Source organism: Mustela erminea, chromosome 4 (genome assembly GCF_009829155.1).
Source record: "Mustela erminea isolate mMusErm1 chromosome 4, mMusErm1.Pri, whole genome shotgun sequence".
Lineage (NCBI taxonomy): Eukaryota > Metazoa > Chordata > Mammalia > Carnivora > Mustelidae > Mustela > Mustela erminea.
The window spans coordinates 106,541,020-106,563,398 of NC_045617.1; the positions used below are offsets into that span (position 1 = coordinate 106,541,020).

At 33.5% G+C, this 22,379-nt stretch overlaps 1 protein-coding gene across 1 annotated transcript in view; it reads right to left on the reverse strand.

Moving 5' to 3' along the window:
• Nucleotides 1-22,379, reverse strand: part of EYS (eyes shut homolog) — a 1,637,266-nt gene that overhangs the window by 503,697 nt on the left and 1,111,190 nt on the right. Inside the window, 1 exon segment of the mRNA XM_032341352.1 lies at nt 21,408-21,507. Within this exon segment, the coding sequence (XP_032197243.1) occupies nt 21,408-21,507 (100 nt within the window).

Sequence of the window (22,379 nt, forward strand, 5' to 3'; positions counted from 1 at the left end):
TAATATATCATAAATACTGTAATAGTGTTAAAGATTATTTAAGTCAACTTTTAGATGTGTAACTTTATTCATAATTGGGAAAGAAGAAAATCCTCAGTCACATGCTTACAGGAAAACTCTGTGTGAGTTCATACAGACAATCCTATTTGTACACAACACTGGCAAAACAAATTTATAAAAAATAAAATCTTAGCAACTATAAATATGATTCTCTAGTTATCACTGCATCATTCTCTAGATTACAGGAAACAAAGCCTACGAACAGAACATTAATCACTGCTTCTGAAGTTGTAATCAAATCAAACACCCAGAAAATGTTAATTTGTAATGCTATCTAGCTCTAGGGGGCACTGCTGTACTGTGTATCATGTCTGGTTTATTGACAAAGGCTTAAGCAAGATTTCATTAAGGAGTTCTGCAGGTTTCAGATACAGAAAAAGCACATAAACTATTTATAATCAATTTAAACTTTGAGAAAATTAGGTAACTGTGTAAAATATTTATATGCAGTTTTTGGAAATGAATGTTTCTTTTGTTGGTAAGAATATCTGTCTTTCTGCAGCAACTAACTATGGTTGTGGATAGGAGTGTTTTTTATTAACTTTTACTGTCAAGGTCTCATGAAGGACAATATATGTTACTGTTATAGAATTACTGAAAGCATTCTGCCTTAAAATTCAAAATATAAACAAAAATGGCACAGTTGGTTCCCGGACACTGTAATCTTTTAATTGGCTCTGCCATCGCTATATTGAGTTAATCTCTAATCAGAAGGCTCTGTAAAATTATATAAACTCTATGACTTAAGGCATCTTTTAAAAATAAAGAACCTCAAAAACAGCGACAGTTCAAAATAATCCCAAATGTAAGTAACTACATTTATATTATTAAACTATGGGAAATTAGGACTGTCAAGGTTAGAGTCAAATACAAAAGACAGGATCAGCAGTTTTATAGATTTTCTAACATATTTTGAAAATTATCTTAAGAAACGACTTTTATCATTTAATCTATTATATATGGATTATGAATACTTAAAATCTGTAAATTAAATGAGAGCCCAAATCAGGATATGCGAGTATTTATATTGAAGGGTAATGAAATTTTAAAACCTATATGCAAGTTTAAGCTCAACTCTCACTCACTGTTAAAGCATTAAGAAAAGTTAATTTGATATTTTCAGTCCAAACAGAGGTGATGTGCAATAGGCAAAAATCTTTTAAGTTAAAATTGGAATTCTATTTGGACTAATGTAACATCTGGTCATTATCTAGTCCATGGATAGATCATAAAAGGAATAATGCACAACCATATGAATAATACAGATTTTCCCCATTAATCAGTGTGCATATATGGCATGATTGTCAATTTAGACTATTTACTCTAACAGCAATTCAGAATAAGGAAGGATTCAGGGGGCCAATATAGAAGACTGTGTGAGGATTTTGCACCACAATCCTGACCTAAGGCAGTGACCTTGAATATGATATAGAGAGGATATTTATGAGACATATTTAGGAGATACAGCTGATGGTGCTTACTGACTGCATAAAAGGACAGGGGATGAGGAAATGGATTGAGTGTGATTGTATATGATGATGGAAGTATTAACTAAGGACCATATTTCTATCCTGATGTCTGGGTTGGCACACAAAGTACTTCTAAAAATCAGTGCAATGTAATATGAAATAAATGAGCCCATCATATACACTGCCTCATTCAATTTATTTCAATTATCCAATGGATGGATAACTTGAGATTGGGACTGTCCACCTACATATATCAACTTGGAAAGTAATAAGCTAATAATCATTAGCTGAGAATATTTTAATACAGGGTTTTAAAGATATTCAAGCAGCGATTCTGCAATGGCCTCTCTTTTCCATGCCTAATGCTTCCAAATTAGAGGAAATCTTTTGTATATTCTCACAGAAGCCCAACAGTCAAAGAAAGTGAAGAAAAAGCCCTAGTGAAATATAATAAAATCATTTTACATTTATTAGCACTAATTTAAAAATTGACCTACAACCAACTTAGAATCAATTTCTAGATTTGTGAGTGAATGTGCCTATAGATGACTCCAGCTGCTGGCCTTCAAGTCTTTCTTTCTAAATATTGTGAGGAGGAATGAGCTACTCCAGTTGTATTCTGTTGTTATTTCTGACCCACACAATTCTTAAAAATAGGAATGACTGTTTCACACCAGCAAGTCTTGGGGGTACACTGAGCCATACTAACTGGAACACCACCTGAGGTCAAGACATTATCATCTTATTCCTGAATTACTAAGAAAACTTTCTTTCAATCTACTCAATTACCATTCAATCCATCAGCAAGTCTACTGCTTCTACATTTTCAAAAACATCACAAATCCACGGAATTTTCATCATCATCATGGTGACCAAAATACCTTCCCTAATTTCACTCTCATTTTATAGTCTGGTTACCACACAGTAACCAGAATCACATACATTTATATGTTTGTGTGTGTGCAGATATATATATATATATATATTTAATGTATATATGTATAAAATCATGACTCTTTACTGTTCAAGACTCTATTTTCCAGTCACTTAAAGAAATTTGGTCTTTAACATAGACTAGCAAATTCCTTAGGAAACCATCTGATCTAATAATTACCACACATTTTATTGTCTACTTCTTCTCCAGTGACAGTTTTTATATTACTGGAATATACCAACTTCATTCTTACTTAAGGACTTCATGCTAGCTGGTTTCTTTGCCTGAGATGTAACTACCAAAATATTTTCTTGGCTAGATCCCTCATTTGTTTCATGTGTTTTCTCAAGCACTTCCTCTTCAGAGATGCCTTTCTTACCCTAACTAAACTAATTACATAGGCAAAGGAAGAATCAATAATCTGTGATTCTTTATTTCACCTTTTACATATAATTTGTCTCCAACTGTTAGGCCTTCTAAGTATTCAATTATTAGTTCATTGCTCATCTTCTCTACTAGAATATTAGTTATGTGATATGATTCATTTAATTCACATTAAATGAATGTGAATTCATTTATTTCACAATGTATTCCCAGAGCCTGGAACACAACCTGACACATAATGAGTGCTCTGGTATATTTACAAAATGAATGGATAAATGAATAAATGGATGATGAATCTGCCCAGGGAAAAAATACCCAAAGTTTGTCATCTCTAGTCTATTAGAAGGAGCTCACAAGCTGGAATGAAATTCTAGTTCTACCTTTCAGCAGCTGTATGCTTTTGGATAGGCTTCTAAACCTGTCTTACCTCACTTTTCTCATCTGTTAAGAGAGACAGATAATAATGTTCCACATACATTATTTCAATGCAAAAAAAGTAGTGCTCTGTTAGCAATATAGTGGGATTTGAACAAATGTGACTTTCCTTTCCCAATTAGATTCATAGCCCATACATCCCAGTTAAACCTGGCTACATCTCAGATGTCTTACCTCTACAACTGCCCTAACTCAAACCCTGGAGTATTGGAAAATGACTAAGGAAAACATTACAGGCCCTGTCAGAAAGCATGAATATGATCCTGAAGTTAAGAAGTTGAAGGAGTTTAAACTTTAAATGCTGAAAGATTTTAACACATTTTAAAAAGGAGAAATGATATAGTTAATACAAAGGTTCCTGATTTTCATTTTGTATTAATTTTCTGCACTGGAAATGTTTCTCCTGGAGTCAACAGGGTATTAGTCACATGTAAATATACTTTGCATCAGAGAACAGATACCAATAGTGATAGTCATTTAACCATGGTTAAATGTGACAAAGGCAGTGATGTTAAAACTGGAACCACTTTTAGTTGCCCCGCTTTGCCTTAATATTGAGGAATCTTCAAAATAGAATAATGTGTTATATATGAAGAAGGGATTTTTGAAATGAAAACAGAATCTTAAATCCTCTTTTCCATCACACTGTTGAGGCAGGTTTTCTTTAACATGCTGTATGCTTTGAGGTATATAAGTATAAGAGAACATGTAATATTTTTATTATTTCCACTTTATTATTTTGGGAATAAGATTAAATATGTTTATCATTTTACCTTTTTTTTTTTTTTTTTTTTTAAAGTAAGCTCAACACCCAAAAGGTGGCTTGAATTCACAATTCTAAGATCAAGAGTCACATGCCCTGCCAACTGAGCCAGCCAGGCACCCTTCACTTGACTTATTAGTACTTTCATACTTATATGGCCCAACCTTGATGAAATATTTCCATCAGTTTATCTTTAGTTAATGATTTCTCTTTTTACATGTTTAGAATATTCTTTATTTTTCTAATTTTCTAAACTTTATATTAATACTATCTGATACAAAATTGGAGTCTTGCCTATGAAAAACCTAGAAATATTGGAAGACTGGTAAGATACAAAGAGCTTATAGAGAAAACGAGGCCTTAAACATTGTTTTCATGTTTAAGTAATTAGAAAAACAAAAGCTAGTGTCAAAGCTCAATGATCTAATAGAAGTTAAAACTATGTACATGAAAAGTGTGACACTGAAAAGCCAGACATTTGTAAATTCTTATTTGCCTTAATTAAACCACTGCCTTTAGCTACTCCTCCAATGACAGCCAAAAAGGGACTATGCAAATGTTCTCTAATATCAGTCATAAAATAATCCATGTACCATTCAGAAATATTTGTTCAGAAACATGTTCATGTGATATACTTATATATATTTCCTTATTTTCATATAAATAAAGCTTTTACAAAATATTAAAACTATGCTATATTTAATGCTTAGAATTTTAGCATTTAAAACTTTTAGCAATAATTACTAGAATGTGAAAATGAATGTGATAGATATACATGGTATAATGACAAGGACTGAATGTCGTATTTTTTTTTTTTTAAGATTTTATTTATTTGACAGACAGAGATCACAAGTAGACAGAGAGACAGGTAGAGAGAGAGAGAGGGGTAAGCAGGCTCCCTGCTGAGCAGAGAGCCTGATGCGGGGCTCGATCCCAGGACCCTGGGATCATGACCAGAGTGGAAGGCAGAGGCTTTAACCCACTGAGCCACCCAGGTGCCCCTGAATGTTGTATATTCTTATTAATTAATGTAATAAGTAAAATTAAATCATATTTCAGTATAGCTAGTATGTCATCAGAATAGTTAGCAAGAGGATATGTAATAAGAGGATTACCTTCGGAAATTCCATTACGTGCAGTGTTAGCAAAAGAGCAATGTGGAGTGACTGGCCCTTTTTGGATGTCGTGGAACAATATGGCTACCAGCAGTGCACATAAATCTTCAAAATATTAACTTCTGTATCTTGAGTGGAAATCTGACCTCATTTTAAATAGAACATGATAATCTTGAATATCCCCCATATCTTAAAAAATGAATCTCAGTTTTAACAATAGATGTGAAAGATACCTTTTTATCACAGTTGGGTTTATAGTAAACTTTTGGAATCTTCACTGAAGGTATGAAGTAATACTACTGAAAAGTCCCACAGAGTCAGTGGCCATACCTGGGAAGCTCAGCACGGAGTCCTAAATACTCAGCAGGAGCTTTAATCCATATTTTTGAGGAAATGAATGAATGAGTGAACTGATCTGTCCTTAAATAAGATGGATGAAGTATAAAGCATTCTTGGTAAACCAAACACTCATAAAAAACATTATGTCACTGAAATATGAAATTCTGTTCCAGGAAGATCTACAACAGTTGAAGACCTTTCAAAGGGCCATCTTTTTCAGGTGCTTCCTAGACTGACAACTGTAAAAACAAGTAGATGGTACTCAGATCTTTGCATTTGGGCCACTGCTCTTCTCACTCTGCAAATTTTCTTTGGATATCTTTATTCAGCTTTATGGTTTTACTTGTTATTTTTGTATTTATTATTCCCAAACTTACATTTTAAATTCATAATATTATCCTAAGTGACAGACTACCATATATAAGTCTGTCTGCTGTATAAGTCTATCTGCTTTTGACTAGATAGGAAGTCAAAAGTTTATTCACAAAAGAGTTCAAATGGAAATTTTTGTATTACTATTTATATCAGACATTCATATGTATGAATTTAAGATCCTTTTATCTTCGCCTGCTTCTAGTTGAGTGACTTGGGTTACTCCTTTCAACCCTAGATGCTGCTGAACAAATCCTTCCCCTTTCCTTCCCTGGAAAGACCGCCATAAGAGACAGCCATTTATATGACCTCTAAGAGAGGCTAGTGAGACAGAACCATCAGTCTGATTTATTGCCAAGTAGAATCCAGCTTGCTAACACATCCATATATAAGTCTTACTTCACTCTCCTTTTTCCCTCTCCTGTGATCCTGGGAATTGCATTCTTTAAAAAAGTAATAGCACATGAGGAATACAGGCTGAAATACCAGCAAAATTTGCTTCTCTGTTGGTGATAGCTGCCAATGTTATCCACTTTTACTCTTATACGTCATCAAAAATCCTAGGACTCATTCTTGCCTTGTATTCTTCCTTAATCTGTTTGAAACTCAGTAGCTAAATCTGGTCATCATTCCTTCTAAATAACATGCATCCATCCTCTCTACTTCTGCCAACACTGACTTGTTTTAGGTACCCATTTTTTCTTGGATTATTGAAATATCCTATCTGTTCTCCCTAATTCCAGTTTTATGTCTTCATTTTTAGATTCCAATCTTTAAGGAGTGATTGCTGATCCATCCAAATGCCAATCTTACCATGCTCCTGATTATCAGCACCTCCAAGCTTTTTAATACACCAAACTCATTATCTGACCTGAGCTTACATTTTGAGGCTTAGATCTCATACTTCTTGACTTGCATTTTATACTCCAGCAACCCAATAATGGCATTTAAAAACAAAACAAAACAAATCTCTCTTTATCAAGAATACTTTCCCAATTCTTTTTCCCTATTCTCAATTTACTCTTACCAAGTCCAAGCATTTCTTCTTTTATAAATTATATCTACCCCTTCCCAAACTGAGATAGATGACTTTCTTTCATGTAACCTAAATTCCATTATACATTTTTATATCCTTTAGAAAAGTGACTCTTGTTTTATTTTGTTGTACCTCAACACACTGGTAGAATATGATATTTATCCACCAATTTTTCACTATGGCGAAGATTCTCATCGAAGTGGAAGCCTCTATCTCTCCCCAATATTTGAAAGTATTTCAGACTCTGGAGGGAAACCAGGTAAATTTTTTTGATTATGTTATGCTTGCTATGTGTTAGATTTGGGTATTTTCTCTCTTTCCACTCCCAGCCCCATCCTTTGAAACTGCACCTTTGAAAATGGCCTGTTTTGTACATCTTTCTATCTCAATACCTAAAAAAGAACAAAATCATTTTAGAGGTCAATAATATTTAATGAATGAATATTAAAAGGATAAACCTTGGGCACATCTGAGGTCAGATCCAGCTGGGGCCAAAAAGTATTCTCAGAAACCTGACATTTGATTTATATAGTCTCTGAGTAAGCGCACAGGATTCTCTGGGGCTACCAATTATACATACCCGGTGAGTAAGCAGCAACACTGCCAAAGTCTGCAAAAATTTGACAGAGGCTTGATAATGGTAATCAAAATGTTTCTTGAAGGTGATATCTTTTAATCAATCACAGTCACTTTTATGGCAAACAAGAAAATATTTGTATCAATGTAATTGCCAGTTTTGTTATAATTGTTTATTAGTGTGTTTTTCCTCTTAATATGTTATAAATTTCTTAAGGACAGTAACTCTTTATTATTTCAACACCCACAGCACAGAAGGAGTTAAAAATATTGTAAAATCAAGAAATAAATATGTAGGCAAGACACAAGGTGGAGGAATACAATCAAATCAGGTAAGTAAAAACACGCAAGGCTAAAAAGAAACACCTTGGCACTTCAGATAGGATAAAAATTAGTCTGTATTAGCTTGTGTAATCTACACTGCTGTAACAAATAGACCACTGAATTTCAGTGGCCTACAAAATTCATTTTTGCTCACTTGTCAGTCTAATGCTGGTGCTTCTATTCAGTGGATTGAGGGGCAGGACTTCTCCATGTGGTGATTGAGGATCTTAGGATCCTTCCATCCTGTGACTCTACCATTAGGTAGATCTTATAGTCCCCTGCATCTATGCAGAAAGTGAGGAAAGGAAGAACAGGGGCAAAAGAAGGTGCAGAAGAATCACATATCTCTCATATGTTGGGTCACAAGTGACATAATTCATTTTCATCATATTCCACTGGTGAGAACTAGTTATGTGGCACCATGTATAGAAAGGATTGACAAACTTTTTCTGTAAAGAGCCAGACAATATGTGAAGCTCTGTGGGCCAAATTCTTCAGTGACAACTATTCAACTTTGTGGTTACAGGCCTGAAAGCAGCTATAAAAAGTATATAAATGAATGGGTATGATTAGGTTCTAGTAAAATTTTATTTATGAACACTGAAATTTGATTTTCATTTAATTTTTAATTTTCATTTAATTTGAATTGATTTCACTTAATTTGTAAATGTCACAAAATATTATTCTTTTAAAGAAATTTTCCTACTATTTAAAAATGTAAAAAATATCTGTTCCTGTGCCTTGCAAGGTAGTGGGCTGAATTTAGCCTATGGATACAGTTTGCTGACCCCTGCCCTAGATGCAAGGTGGCTGAAAAAGGATGTCCCTCTCAGCTGCTGCCTTTAGTACTACATTACTACATTACATTACTACATTACTTTCATTGACAGCTAGCTATGTCTCTTAGGCTCTTCCTCTGACCACTACATATCCCTATATGTCCTTGGCTTTTGTACCCAGTCCCTTCCCTTCCCAAAAGGCAGAGCACAGAATCTCATCTAGTCACTGTATCCAACTCAAAGTCAGTGACTTGGGGATGATGTCCAGTCCCCACTATTAGATCTGGCTTCTTGAAGGTCTAGAGAACTACAAATGCAAATTAATTCCCATCCTTAATAATACTTATATAAACAGTAAAGGCAGTATAAACAGATGGAATAGCAACAGGATAATTGCACAAAATGCCCATTCAGAAAGTGAAGAATGGGAATATACAGCAGTGACAAAAAGCAGCTAAGTCATCAGTTGTGATACCTTCTGCCTTGGTACTATAGAGAGTTCCTTGATTAGACTGATTTTCTTGGTAAACAACCTCCCCATTTATTGTGTCTGACCCGCCTCTCTGGTCTTATTTGAAATGAGCTTTGGGCAGTATATATGCTCCTTAAGGAAGGCAGAGACTTCATACAGTGCTTCATACTGATCTAAATTAGGGGGACCAAGAGCTATTTTATAGTTACAGGGGCTTTTGCTTATTTTAAATCCAGGCTTGTGGTTTCCTTGGCAATATACTTCCATTAAAATTAGGAAGCTCTGATCTATTTGCATTCAGTATGTTTCATGTTTGTAACAACATGCAATGTTCTTTTCTTGTCAAAGTTTTTGTTGTTGTTGTTGTTTTTGTTCTCCTCTTATACCATTATCTTGCAGCTTACTGACAGCCACCTTGAGGTCATCTGAGAAATATGGTTGGAGGAAATGGAGCATCTTTTCAATTTATCTTTGCTGTATGGCTTAGTTCTTATATTTTGCTGATATATCTTAATGAAACTGTGTTTCTCTCAGCATTATATACTCTTAATTATTGGGGGGGGAAGTTCTAGAAATAGTCAGCTTTTCTAAACTTTAGACACTTCAATCAGGTTAAATCTTTCAAGTCCTCCTCAGACAATAAAAGATAACTGATGCACTTCCTAAAAGTCATATGCCAGAAATCAAATACTTTCCTTCAACTCACATCTCATTGATGAGGATTAGCTCAACAGTCCTACCTAGATGCAAGAGGGAGTAGTTGGGATTGAGCAAGTTTGACTTAGCTGTTCAACTATTTCTATAGGGCAATTCTATGTAATGGAGAGGGTGCAGAAATTGTTCTGTTGAAAAGCTAGTAGAAAATTTAACTTTAATTCTGAAAGCAATGGCAAGCATTTGGAAGGTGGCCATCCATTAATACCAAAAGCAGGGGCTGAAAATAAACTATGTCTGAAACATAATACACTATCTAGAAGCCTCAGGGCACGGAGGTCTCACCTTCTCAGTCTCACCACAGTTTTGAACATATGAGATAGTTTTTGTGAACCATCATTAATCATGGACACTATTGTGAATACTGTATTCCCAAATGAACGTTTCTGCTTTTCATAATAACCAAATGTGTTTTATATTACCAGAACCTCAAACAGTAGCATTTGAAGAAGATTCATGTTAAATTCTAACAGATAATGATTACATTTCTGCAAGTAAACCCAACTACATAAATTTTGTTGCAAAACTAAAAATACTTTTTTACTGAATGTTTCATTTTCCAAGTATTAAAATAGACTTTAAAATATAAATATTGATATCATTCAATTGTCAAGAAAGTATGCAATGCACAAAGATGTGAATGAGACAGGAATAGAATATTGGAAAATTTCTACAGTGTAGGGAAATGAAAATATATTTTAGTTTAAAAATTTATGCCAAATAAAAAAGTTAAATTGGAGTAGAAATAAACCCAATTTATAGTGTAACAAAACCCATGAATTCCATATTTGTACTTGGCTTTTAAGTGTCTTTGTGTTTACTTTTTATTTATTTTAGTGTATTATTTTGTTTATTTTGTATTGGAAAAAAAAACTAGATACTTCTTTTAAAAAATGAGGGTAGTACATTTGAACTTCTCATGGAAAACATTCTTCTTCTTAGATGACTATTCTTCTAGTTGATAAGGAATGTGGTCAAATAAACATATGTAAAGATGGCTAAATATAATACTTACCGAAATGGAAGCACTCTCTGTGTCACTGTGTTAAGTGCATTGTTTATACACAATTTCATTCAATCCTCATGCCAACTCTATGATACCATTATTATTGTCCTTAATTTATAGGTGAGAAAATCAAAGTACAGAGAGGTTAAATAACTATGCCAAAGTTATATTGATAATAAGTAGCAGAGCTGAACTTTGAAACTTGGTATTTTTGATTAATTCCTATGACATAAAAATATGCCAGCTTAACTTAAACCCACTTCCAAAAAACTAGCAGTTAAGCTCTCTCATTCTTGTCTGCATAATAAAGCAGAAGCAATCCTTTTCTAATTGAAGCATATTAACAATATTTTGTAATGAACTCTGTGTAATAAGAAAAAATACTTAAAATTACTTTTATGAAAAGAACTGCTTTTAGTTTGTGAAATACTATAGTAGAACATTTAATTTTGAAAATAAATGCCCCAGTACATGGTCCAGAAGTTACAAAAAAAAAAAAAAGAAAAGAAAAGAAAAAAAAATTATGAAAGTTAATTGCTCTAATATGATAGGAAGAAAATTAATTGAGTTTTTAGAGAGTGAGCAGTTAGGGGTTCCTAGAATAATGAGGTAGGACAGATTCTAGGGAGGACACATAACTTCTCTTAATGTTGAGACCGAGGCCAAGAGCACATCTTTAAAAAATACCTAAGGTGAGACTCATCAAGGGATTTTTAAGACCAAAGGTGAGTAACATTCAATGTTTCATATTCTTGTATTGTTAAGCTACTCTCTGAAATACCTGACCCCTCTTCTCTGGCCCCAACCCTCAAATTTTGGAAAAATTTAGGAAAAGGGACTATGGTAATCTTTCATTTGAGGGAAAAAATGATAAACAATAATTACAATGACAACAATAGCTACCTAGTAATAATATAGTGCGTGCTAGGCATTTAATACCATTAAGAGAATTTTTTTTTTTGAGTATATATTAAGTCTCATAGATAGTAAGTGGTACAGCCATTCAATGCATGGTTCCTGAGTTACTGTTTTCCCCTTGGTTACTCCAAGCTTTAGAATCAGTGTAAGTAACATCAAGGTGTCACTTCACTTGAAAGATGTAAGTAAAAAGAATTTAACAAAGCTTTGCATTTAAACACAAATTCCCTTGTGATCATGGGGAGGGCAGAAGTGACATATACATTGGACTCAAGTCATTTTCAGATACATCAGGAAATTAGAATTCCATAACACTGGTAACTTTAGTGCTCATATTTGAGGCATGGTCAAATAATACATGTTACATCCACAAATATGTAAATAATTACCTTAATTAATTACATGAATTTTTAAAAATGTATATAAAGCATAAATTGTTGAAGACTTCAGTTATGCATTTATTAGTTTTATTCTACTATATCTTTAGACACAACTCCTTGGGAAATTTATGTGTCTATTCTTTTTGCCCACATTTATTAATATATAAATCTACCACAGATTAGGGACATCTTGTCATACCCAAGTCATAAGATTCTGACATAGGTAATTAAGTACACTATGGAATTCTAGAGAAGAAAATATTTTTAAATATTGTGAAGTAGATTTAAGGTATCAAAAATTTCAAAAAAATATGAGATGATAAAAATGTTCAGGTACATTTTGATATAATAACTATGCATTTTCTAAATTTTATTTATGATTAAAACTGTTAGGATTAATTAGTTTGGGATTGAAGAGTTCAGAAATAAAAAAGACCTATTTTCAAGTGAATGTGTGTGTGTACGTATATATTTTTTATCTTAAATTTCCAAGATAAATACAAATTAAAAGCAAAAACAAAAAAAAATGTCTGACATACGGGAAGCAAATAAGCTGCTGGAGAAGATTCACAGATTTTTCAAGTATATAAGTATATCATCTCCATATTTTCCTTCATGTAGAACTGCAGAATTTGTTTAAAATATAGCTAAAATATCTTCCATAGCATGACTTTATGAAGTAAAGTTTCCAATATAACCTTAATTTCAAATATGAAAGGATTAAAATTTTGACATGGTTCATCCATCATCTTTTAAAAAATTTAATATATCTTCAATGTAAATCTACATTTAAATTTTTATTTATAAAATAAATAAATAAATAAGAGAGGAGAGAGAGAGAGAGCAAGCACAAGCAGGAGTAGGGACAGAGAAAGAGGGGCAAGCAGACTTCTTGCTGAGAAGCCCCATGTTGAAGCTTGATTTCAGGACCCCGGGATCATTAACCAAGTGGAAGGCAGATGCACCAACTGAACCACCCAGGCACCCTAATTTAATTTAATATTGTTTAAATAGGCGCCCCTATTTAAAGTAAAGTTTAATAAAATAGTGTTGAGAAAACTGATATCCAAATGCAAAAGAATGAGACTGGATTCTTATCTGATACTATAAATAAAAATAAATTTAAAATGGATTAAAAACTGGGGCGCGTGGGTGGCTCAGTAGGTAAGTGTCTGCCTTTGGCTCAGGCCATGATACCAGCATCCTGGGATCAGGCCCCACATCCAGCTCCTTGCTCAGCAGGAAGCCTGCTTCTTCCTCTCCCACTCCCCCTGCTTGTGTTCCCTCTCTCACTGTCTCTTTCTGTCAAATAAATAAAATCTTTTAAAAAAATAACTTAAGAACTTCAATGGAAGACCCTGAAACTATAAAACTCCTAGCAGAAAACACAGGAAAAAGCTCTTTGATATTGGCCATAGTAATGATTTTTTTTTCGGGCTCAAACCTCGGGCAAAAGAAGAAAAAAATACAAAAATGGCACTACATTAAAAAAATAGCTTTTTCACATCAAAGAAAACCATCAACAAAGTAAAAATGCAACCTATGGACTGGTAGAAAATATCTATAAACCACATATCTGATAAGGGGTTAATATTCAAAATATATAAGAAACTCACTTGACTCAATAGCAAAAAGATAATCCAATTTAAAAATGACCAAAGAGGGGCGCCTGGGTGGCTCAGTGGGTTAAAGCCTCTGCCTTTGGCTCAGGTCATGATCCCAGGGTCCTGGGATCAAGCCACATTGGGCTCTCTGTTCAGCAGGGAGCCTGCTTCCCACCCCCACCCCCACCCCCGCCTGCCTCTCTGACTACTTGTGATCTCTGTCAAATAAAGAAAGAAAAAAAATCTTTAAAAAAAGAAATAAAAATGGCCAAAGGAATAGGCTTTTTCCAAAGAAGATATACAAATGGCCAGCAGATATATGACAAGAAGTTCAACATCAATAATCATCAGAAAAGCACATACTTCAACCACAATGAGATGTCACTTCATACAGTTAGGATGGCTATGAAAGAAAGAAAGAGAGAAAGAAAGAAAGAAAGAAAGAAAGAAAGAAAGAAAGAAAGAAAGAAAGAAAGAAAGAAAGAGAGAAAGGAAGGAAGGAAGGAAAAGAAGTAGAAAAGAAAAGAAAAAGAAAAGAAAGAAGAAAGAAAGAAAAAGGAAGAAAGAAGGATGGAAGAAGTAAAGGGGGGGAGAGGGAGGAGAAAAAGACAGTGAATCTTGGAGGGGATGTGAAGAAAAGGGGAGCCCTGTACACTGCTGGTGGGAATGTAAATTGGTATAAGCTACTAACAGAACACAGTATGGAGTTCAAAAAACTAAAAATAGAATTACCAAATGATCCAGCAATCCTCCTTTCGGGTATATATGCAAAGGAAATGATATCAGTAACTTGAAGAGATATCTGCACTTCCATATTCACTGAAGCATTATTCACAGCACCCAAGATACAGAAACAATCTAAGTGTCCATCAATGAATGACTAGATAAAGAAACTACAGTATATATGAGTAACAGAATATTATTAAGCCTTAAACAAGAAGGAGATCCTGCCGCTTGTGAAAACATGGATGAACCCAGAAGATATTATGTTAAGTGAAATAAGCTACATGCAGAAGGAAAAAAAACCTGCATGATTTTCCTTATATGTGGAATCTAAAAAGTCAAACACATAGAAGCAGAGAGTAGAATGGTGGTTACCAGATTTGGGTAGGTGAAGGGTAATGGGGAGATGCTAGTTAAAGAGTATATAATTGAATTTATGTAGGACTAGAGTTATGTAATTTATGTAGTTTAGAGATCTAATATACAATACGATGACCAGAGTTAAAAATACTGTACTAAATACTGGAAATTTGTTATGAGAATAGTTTTCAGGTGGTTTCACCATTAGAACAAATGGTAACTATGTGAAAATATGGATGCGTTAATTAGTTTGACTACAGTAGTCATTTCACTATGTATATATAAATTAAATCACATCTTGTACACTGTAGATACATAAAATTTTATAAGATATTTAAAAATAATATTTTTAAGATTATAAAATAAATAATAAGATCTATAATTAAAAAAAATTTTTTTTAAGATTTTACTTATTTAAGAGAGAGAAAGAGTGCAAGAGAGAGTGAGCATGAGCAGGTGGGGGGCAGAGGAAGAGGGAGATGCAGGATCCCCACTGAGCAGGAAGCCTGCAAAGGGCTCAATCTCAGGGATCATGACTTGAGCTGAAGGCAGATGCTTAACCAAATGAGCCACAAAGGTGCCCCAAATAGTAAGATTTTAAAAATATTAAGTTGACAGAATATTTCCTGCAAGGTTTCAAGTAGACAATGACACATATAATGAAACACATAAGGAATGAACTCATAGAAGAAAACAGAAATGAAAAATGGAACCAAATACAATAATGAGAGAAGTGAAGCAATAATATACAGAAGAAAAGAAATAATGTAAACACATATGAATCCATCAAATTGCCAACTTAGTTTTATTAGACTCTGTCTTAAAAATGAAAAACACAGAAATACAGTATCTATTATTTTATTTATTTAATACTCTTGTTGTTGTTAGCTGTTACTGTATGGTCTATTATCATACAGCCTGGCAGATACTAACAAAATTTTCTGAAGGGAGGTCTCCTATGCTATTGTTCTTGTCGTGAGAATCAGCAATTCATGGAATAAATTAGCTGTCTGAAAAACATTACACTAAGCTGGCAGTCACAAAAGGTAGCCAGGTCAAGACATATCTAAAATAGAATTTCTACATCTGTGATAAGTTCAGTTTCATGTAGAAAGTCCTCTTTGCTTAGTCTCACATGTACAAATACAGAACTAATATTAAACTATAATTTCAGCTCTTGTCCATAATCTGGTCTTCACATGTAAATGATAATCATGTCTCCAGGAGGCTAAGAGTTTATCAATCTCACAGCGCATTGTTATAGACAAGTATCTGAAAGGCTAAAAAACTAGAGAAACTTATAATTTACCTCATTTCTCACATAATTTTAGATTTAATTTAACTAAATTATTTGAATGAATAAAATAATGAACTTTGGACTCCCATTTCTGGGTAATCGAATTTTGCTTTTACATTTTGTTTTGAAGGCTCATATTATCTACTTGAAAATGATAGCGGATGCTTATTTTGTAAAAAAGAAAAAATATAGCAATGATGTATTACTAGAATGTTAAAACACTATACCTTAGTCTTTAACTAATAAAACATTTAAATCAAATATTTGCTTAAAAGTAGGATTCTAGACTGTTAACACAAATTTATAACATCATGCTATATACTTTATAACTTACTCCCTTTTAAAAGCTAATAATGTTTGATTTAATGATACTAATATCCTATTGAGAAGATGTGTGAATAAAGAATTAAAAAGTGGAAAATGATCTCTGATGCTTTTTTGTTTCTGAATCATTTCTTTTTGTTTGAATTCTTCTCCCCATTATACAACACATTCCTTCAGAAATAGTAATTATTTAAAGGAGACAGGGTAAAAATAATCTAAACTACTTAATATTACATGGAGATATATGAGAATGTGTAATAAAGGTAAGTCAGTTGTTTGTATTTAAGTCAGATTCTTAAATGCACACAAAGGATATGTTGCTATAGCTATCTTTTTTTTCTCTCACTCAATGATATGTTTTAAGATCTATCCATATAGGTACAAGTACATGCATTTGTTTTCAACTGACTTATAAGTAATTCCATCATATTTATCATCCCTTTAGACGTCCATTTCCTTGCTTTTCAATGTTTTATTAAAAAATTTTTTATTTTACTTATTTGACAGAGAGAGATCACAAGTAGTCAGAGAGGCAGGCAGAGAGAGAGAGGGAAGCAGACTCCCTGCTGAGCAGAGAGCCCGATGCTGGGCTTGATCCCAGGACGCAGAGATCATGACCTGAGCCAAAGGTAGAGGCTTAACCCACTGAGCCACCCAGGTGCCCCTGTTTTATTGTTTTTAAGAAGGCCATCCAAAGTGTTATCAGATCATATCTCTGCGCTTCTCTAGGGCAGAAAACTAGAGGTGGAAAACCAATTTAGCTGTTCTTGATGTCATACTATATTAATATCTGTCAACAGAGCCTAAATGATCAGTCTTTCACACTCTGGGCATAAGACATAAGCCATATATGATAATAGTCTCGTGCCTTAGGTATATACTATTTATTTATTAAAAACAAAGGTGACTATTAAAATATATAGGAGGGGCACCTGAGTGGCTCAGTCAGTTGGGTCTCTGACTCTTGGTTTTGGCTCCAGTTACAGTCTCAGAGTTCTGAGACTGAGCCCCGCATTGGCCTCTGTGATGAGTCTGGAGCCTGCTCAAGATTCTCTCCTCTCTCTGCCCCTCTCCACTCTCTCCCTCTCTCAAAAAAAAAAAAAAAAAATACACACACACACACACACACACACACATATAAGAAATAGTATAATAATATATATTATTAATTAATATTATATATTAGTCACAGGATTTTTTGATATTTTATATTGATATATGTTGACATTTTTGATAGCTGCATAACTCAAGAAGCCAGTATTTTCCAATCAATAGTACAAAATTGTGCATGGGTAAAAGATCCAATCAAAATATGAAAAAGAACAATGGATTTTAATTTAACAGGTATAACAGGTTAATTGGTCATCAGGTTTCACATTCCATATTGCAACTAACCTTTAAGAATCTATTACTTACCAAGTTTTGGGCAATATCAAAGAAAAGTATTCCTAATTACCTAAAAGGGTTATTAAATATCACTATCATTTCTAAATATATATGTATGAGGCCAGAATTTCTTCAGTTATTTCTGCAGAATAATTATTGTACAGATTGAATACATAAACACATGTAAGTATCCAGATGTCTTCATGAAGGCTGACAATAAATATATTTGCAAGAAAAGTGAAACTGCCAATCTTTTCATTTTTATGTTTTAATAAGCATAGATATTTTTCATAAAAATATGCTATTTTATATTACTTATATTAATATGCAATGAATTTATCTTTTTGTTTTATGAGTTAAGTAATAAATATATTTAAACTTCCTTAGTTTTTATTTCTAATATGGTAAATACTGATAAATATATTCCACTTAAAAAGAAAGCCTTTTGCAGTCAACAGTAACAGCACTCTTTTTAAGAGTGCAAAGACTAAAAAGTCTGAGAATCCCTCTGTAAAGTAAATCTGGAAAAAAAAAATTTCACAATAAAAATTTGTGGGACAGTGTCATGTTTAGAAGCTGGGTCTTTTAGCTTTCAGTGCGAGCTTAATCCACAACATAGTGTTCCTTTCTTTTCATTCATGATTACAAAGTCCTTCTATTTTATTAGTTAACCATATTATCATATTGAATGGAGGCAAATGTGAAATTGTATCATTATATTTTTTCTATTTTGAGAGTTTTATTATATGTAATATTATTAATTGTTAATTATGATTGAAATTGAAGGTGTGAGAACTAGATTTAGTTGTACTACTACCTATTTGTGTGACCTTAGATATGTTACTTATCTTCTCTTGATTCACATTATTCTTGTCATATTTGAACAAGTTTATGAAGATTTCTTTTTAATTTTACATTATCACAAATAAAGTTACTTATGAAATTTAAAAAAATTTGTGGGAAGAAATAATCACAGTTGAATCATAAGATACTTTATAGCAAAGTTTTTAGCATCTACTATCGCAGGCCTTGAGGAAATAGAAGTAAAAGAGATCTACAGAGTACATGCCCACAAGAAGCACATATTATGGTGAAGAGAATCATAAAAGAAACCTTTGGACACATAAATAAACATATTCAGTGTCAGCCCTCGTTAAGAATAAAAATAAATATGGAGATAAACAGTGAGTGGGAGACATAGTTGGGAGCTCACTTCATTTTGGTTTGTCCAGGAAGGCCTCTTGGATACAGTCATAGTAAAGCTGCAGTCTAAATGCTGAGAAGCCAGACTTGTGAATGAGGGCAATGGGCAGAGGAAGAAGAGGGTTCTGGAAGAGGGACTAGAAGATGCAATTTTCTGGAGATGGTAGGAAATTTGGAAACAAAGGCCAATGTCACTGCGCTTTTAGCAAAGAAGAGAGTCCACGTTTATCATTTTTACAACATTAGGCGGCAAGAGTTACTTTTCTGATTTCACAGATAAGACTAATGAATGGAACTTTTAAACCTTACCCGGTATCATACAGACAATTATTTGCAGAACTGAGCTTAGAAAACTGCATTCTAGACCGATCTAGTATAATGCCTCTCTTAAGAGAGGTCATCCTAAATGAGAAAAAGTGCTATTAAGGGTTGATGAGAGAAGCAGAGTAAATGTTCAGAGAAACTTAATAGTCTCTGCTTGTCCTAACCCTAATTACAAGCAAAATGCCTTTCACAGGTCTACAGCTGTGCTGGATATTATAGGGAGGTATAATGTCATTAGCAGCATTAAGTCATACATAGTGTTTAAAGAACCAGTAATACAAAAATGAAGGTCAGATTCATGACATTGGAGGTCAATAAAATAGGACTTCTATGTAAGAGAGATCAAGAAAAGATTTAGAATTGGCTTGCAGGTAACTGAGGTAGTTACACAGGGATTTTCCAGTTTTATTTTTTATTTATTCTTTTTTTAAAAGGTTTTATTTATTTATTTGACAGAGAGCATGAGAGAGAGAGAGATAGAGAGAGAGAGTGCACACACATGCAGGGGGAGTGGCAAAGGGAGGGGGGAAGCAGGCTCCCCACTGAGCAGGGAGCCAGAGGTGGTGCTTGATCCCCAGGATCCTGAGACCATGACCCAAGCTGAAGGCAACCAACCAACTGACTGAGCCACCTAGGCACCAGTTTTATACTCATTCCTACAAAGTTAAGTGTGTCCTAGTTTTATAAAATTAAAGAGAAAATTTTATCAATTGCTACATTAGCAAATGATTATATGAATTATCAAAGGATTATGTCCTTTTCAATGGATTTATGACCTAGTGACTGCTTGTTATTCACTTAACTATGAGTTGCAAACTGATATTTAACAGAAAAGCTAGAGAGCAAAAAAAATCTGAGAGCTAAGTAATTATTAGGAATGTTGCTAACTTCCAATCAATAAAAAATAGAGGCAAACTTTAAAATTTAGAAATAAATGGTAAAAACATGAGGACTTGTGAGTATCTGATTTATATTAAAATTGCTGGAACCCATCTATTGTGTATAACATAAGATATTAAGTTTTCATCTGAGTAAAAACAAAACACAAACAAAATAAGTACCCTGTCTGCCATTGTTTGATAGGTGCCACAAATATATTTTAAATGTGTAGCCTAAAGGTGAAACATTGGGGAATGAATAATACTTTTACCTTCTAAGTATTTCTTTAATTTCTTAATATATACAACCCCCTCAAACTGTGAAGAAAACCGATCTGATGATATTCAAATATGTAAAGTTCTCAAAGCCTTTTGTGTTTTTTTTCCCAAAGCATACTTCCTATTTATATATTCACTTTAATATTTCATCAATATCTCCACTACTACACTATAAACTCCTTAAAGACAGTCACTGTGTGACTGTTTATTTCCTTTGGACTACAGTACATAGAAGGATTTCAATAATTCAAAATTTTTTGGTGCTATCAGTCAATGTGTTACTGCTCTTAAGTCTGTTTGTTAACATCAAACATCCTGCCACGCCATGCCATCCTCTCTAACCTGTGTGAACCCTTTCCAATGCACCACAGAGCTCCCTAAATGATCTTTTTTTTGTAACTTTCAGGGAAATTTTTTTTAACTAATTCATACCAATGGCATGTATGCCTAATATTGTGTCACATGTGCCATCGCTCTACTCCACCTCTATCCCACCCCTCACCACACATATAGATAGGTCTGTAGCCAGATGCAGGTTATTTTAAAGGGATGCCACTAATAATGAAAATTCAAGCACAATGACAATTTTTTACAGTGACATTTTAAAAGAAACATTTTAGCACTCTAAACAATAACACATATACATGACTGTCAGAAAGCTTGTATTTGAAACATTTTGACAGATGATATTTTTTTGATCAAGACAAACTGATCATTTGCTGGTCTACATGATATGCCTTACGTAGCACAAAGCTGAAACTCAACTATAAATGGTCCGAATTAACTGGGATATAGCATAAATATTCTGTAGCTCTAAAAAAATAAAGTGTGTATGAAACAACATCAAAATGAAGGAAATGCAGTCTGGTGCTGATTAGATGATTTCAAATGGAAAACTACTTTTGGGTGTGGTTATACAAACCAGTATTTGAAAAATCATTAGCAGATTTTACCTGCAATTGTCCACATGAATTTTTCTCACTGCCTTGGATGGGATAAAAAATTTCCAGTTATTGATTTCTATAACTTCTATGCAGCCAGTAAAATTCTCAACTAGTCCAGAAATCTGAGATGGAGGGAGAAAAAGGGAGGGGGGAAAGAAAAAGAAACTGTTTATATTATTTCCTCCAATATATTATTCTTGCTATAAACTGGTCAGAATGTGCAATCAGATTGCAGGGTTGATTTAGTCAACATATTGGTAGAAAGTAATTCAATTCTTTTGATAAATATCATTCCAAAAATTAGTATCAAAGAATACTGCCTTAGTCAAAAGTTACTTGGAATCTATAGATCTTATCATTTTATGAATCACTTTATTATGAATAAAGAAAAATTTACATTATTACTGTGAATTTCATAGCTGGAACATGGGAGAAAATCTAATACCCTCATCCGGCACATAAATGGACATACTTTCCCATCTTTTGACTCTTCCTTGCACTTTTTCTTTAAGACATTAGTTACCTTGCCTCACCCACAGCTATCAAAGCATCAAGAAAAATTTCTCTTTCTGTTGTCAAAGAAAGCATAGTAAATTAAGAATATGTGTGACTCCCCGCAGGCCTGATGGATTCTGCATCCCTTTGTGTTCAGGTGTGTGGCCTAGCCTCCTTAGGAATAACTTGGGCAGAAACTAACAACTAGAAAGATAGCCAAAGGGCCAAAAGCAAAAAAAGAAAATAAGGACACTTGAAAACATTCGTTCTGATGAACAAATAAAATCTCTTAAAGATATACATATGACTTCTCATTTTATTCACTGTGAACATACTATACTATTCAATTAAGTATATGTCTATATAAGTTTACATTTATGTGAAAAGGAGAAATTAATAAAAACCAAAAGGGACACAGCTCAGAGTTGAATAGTTAGATATAAGCATTTATTTCGGATTCTGTCTTCTGTTATGTTCTGGACGATG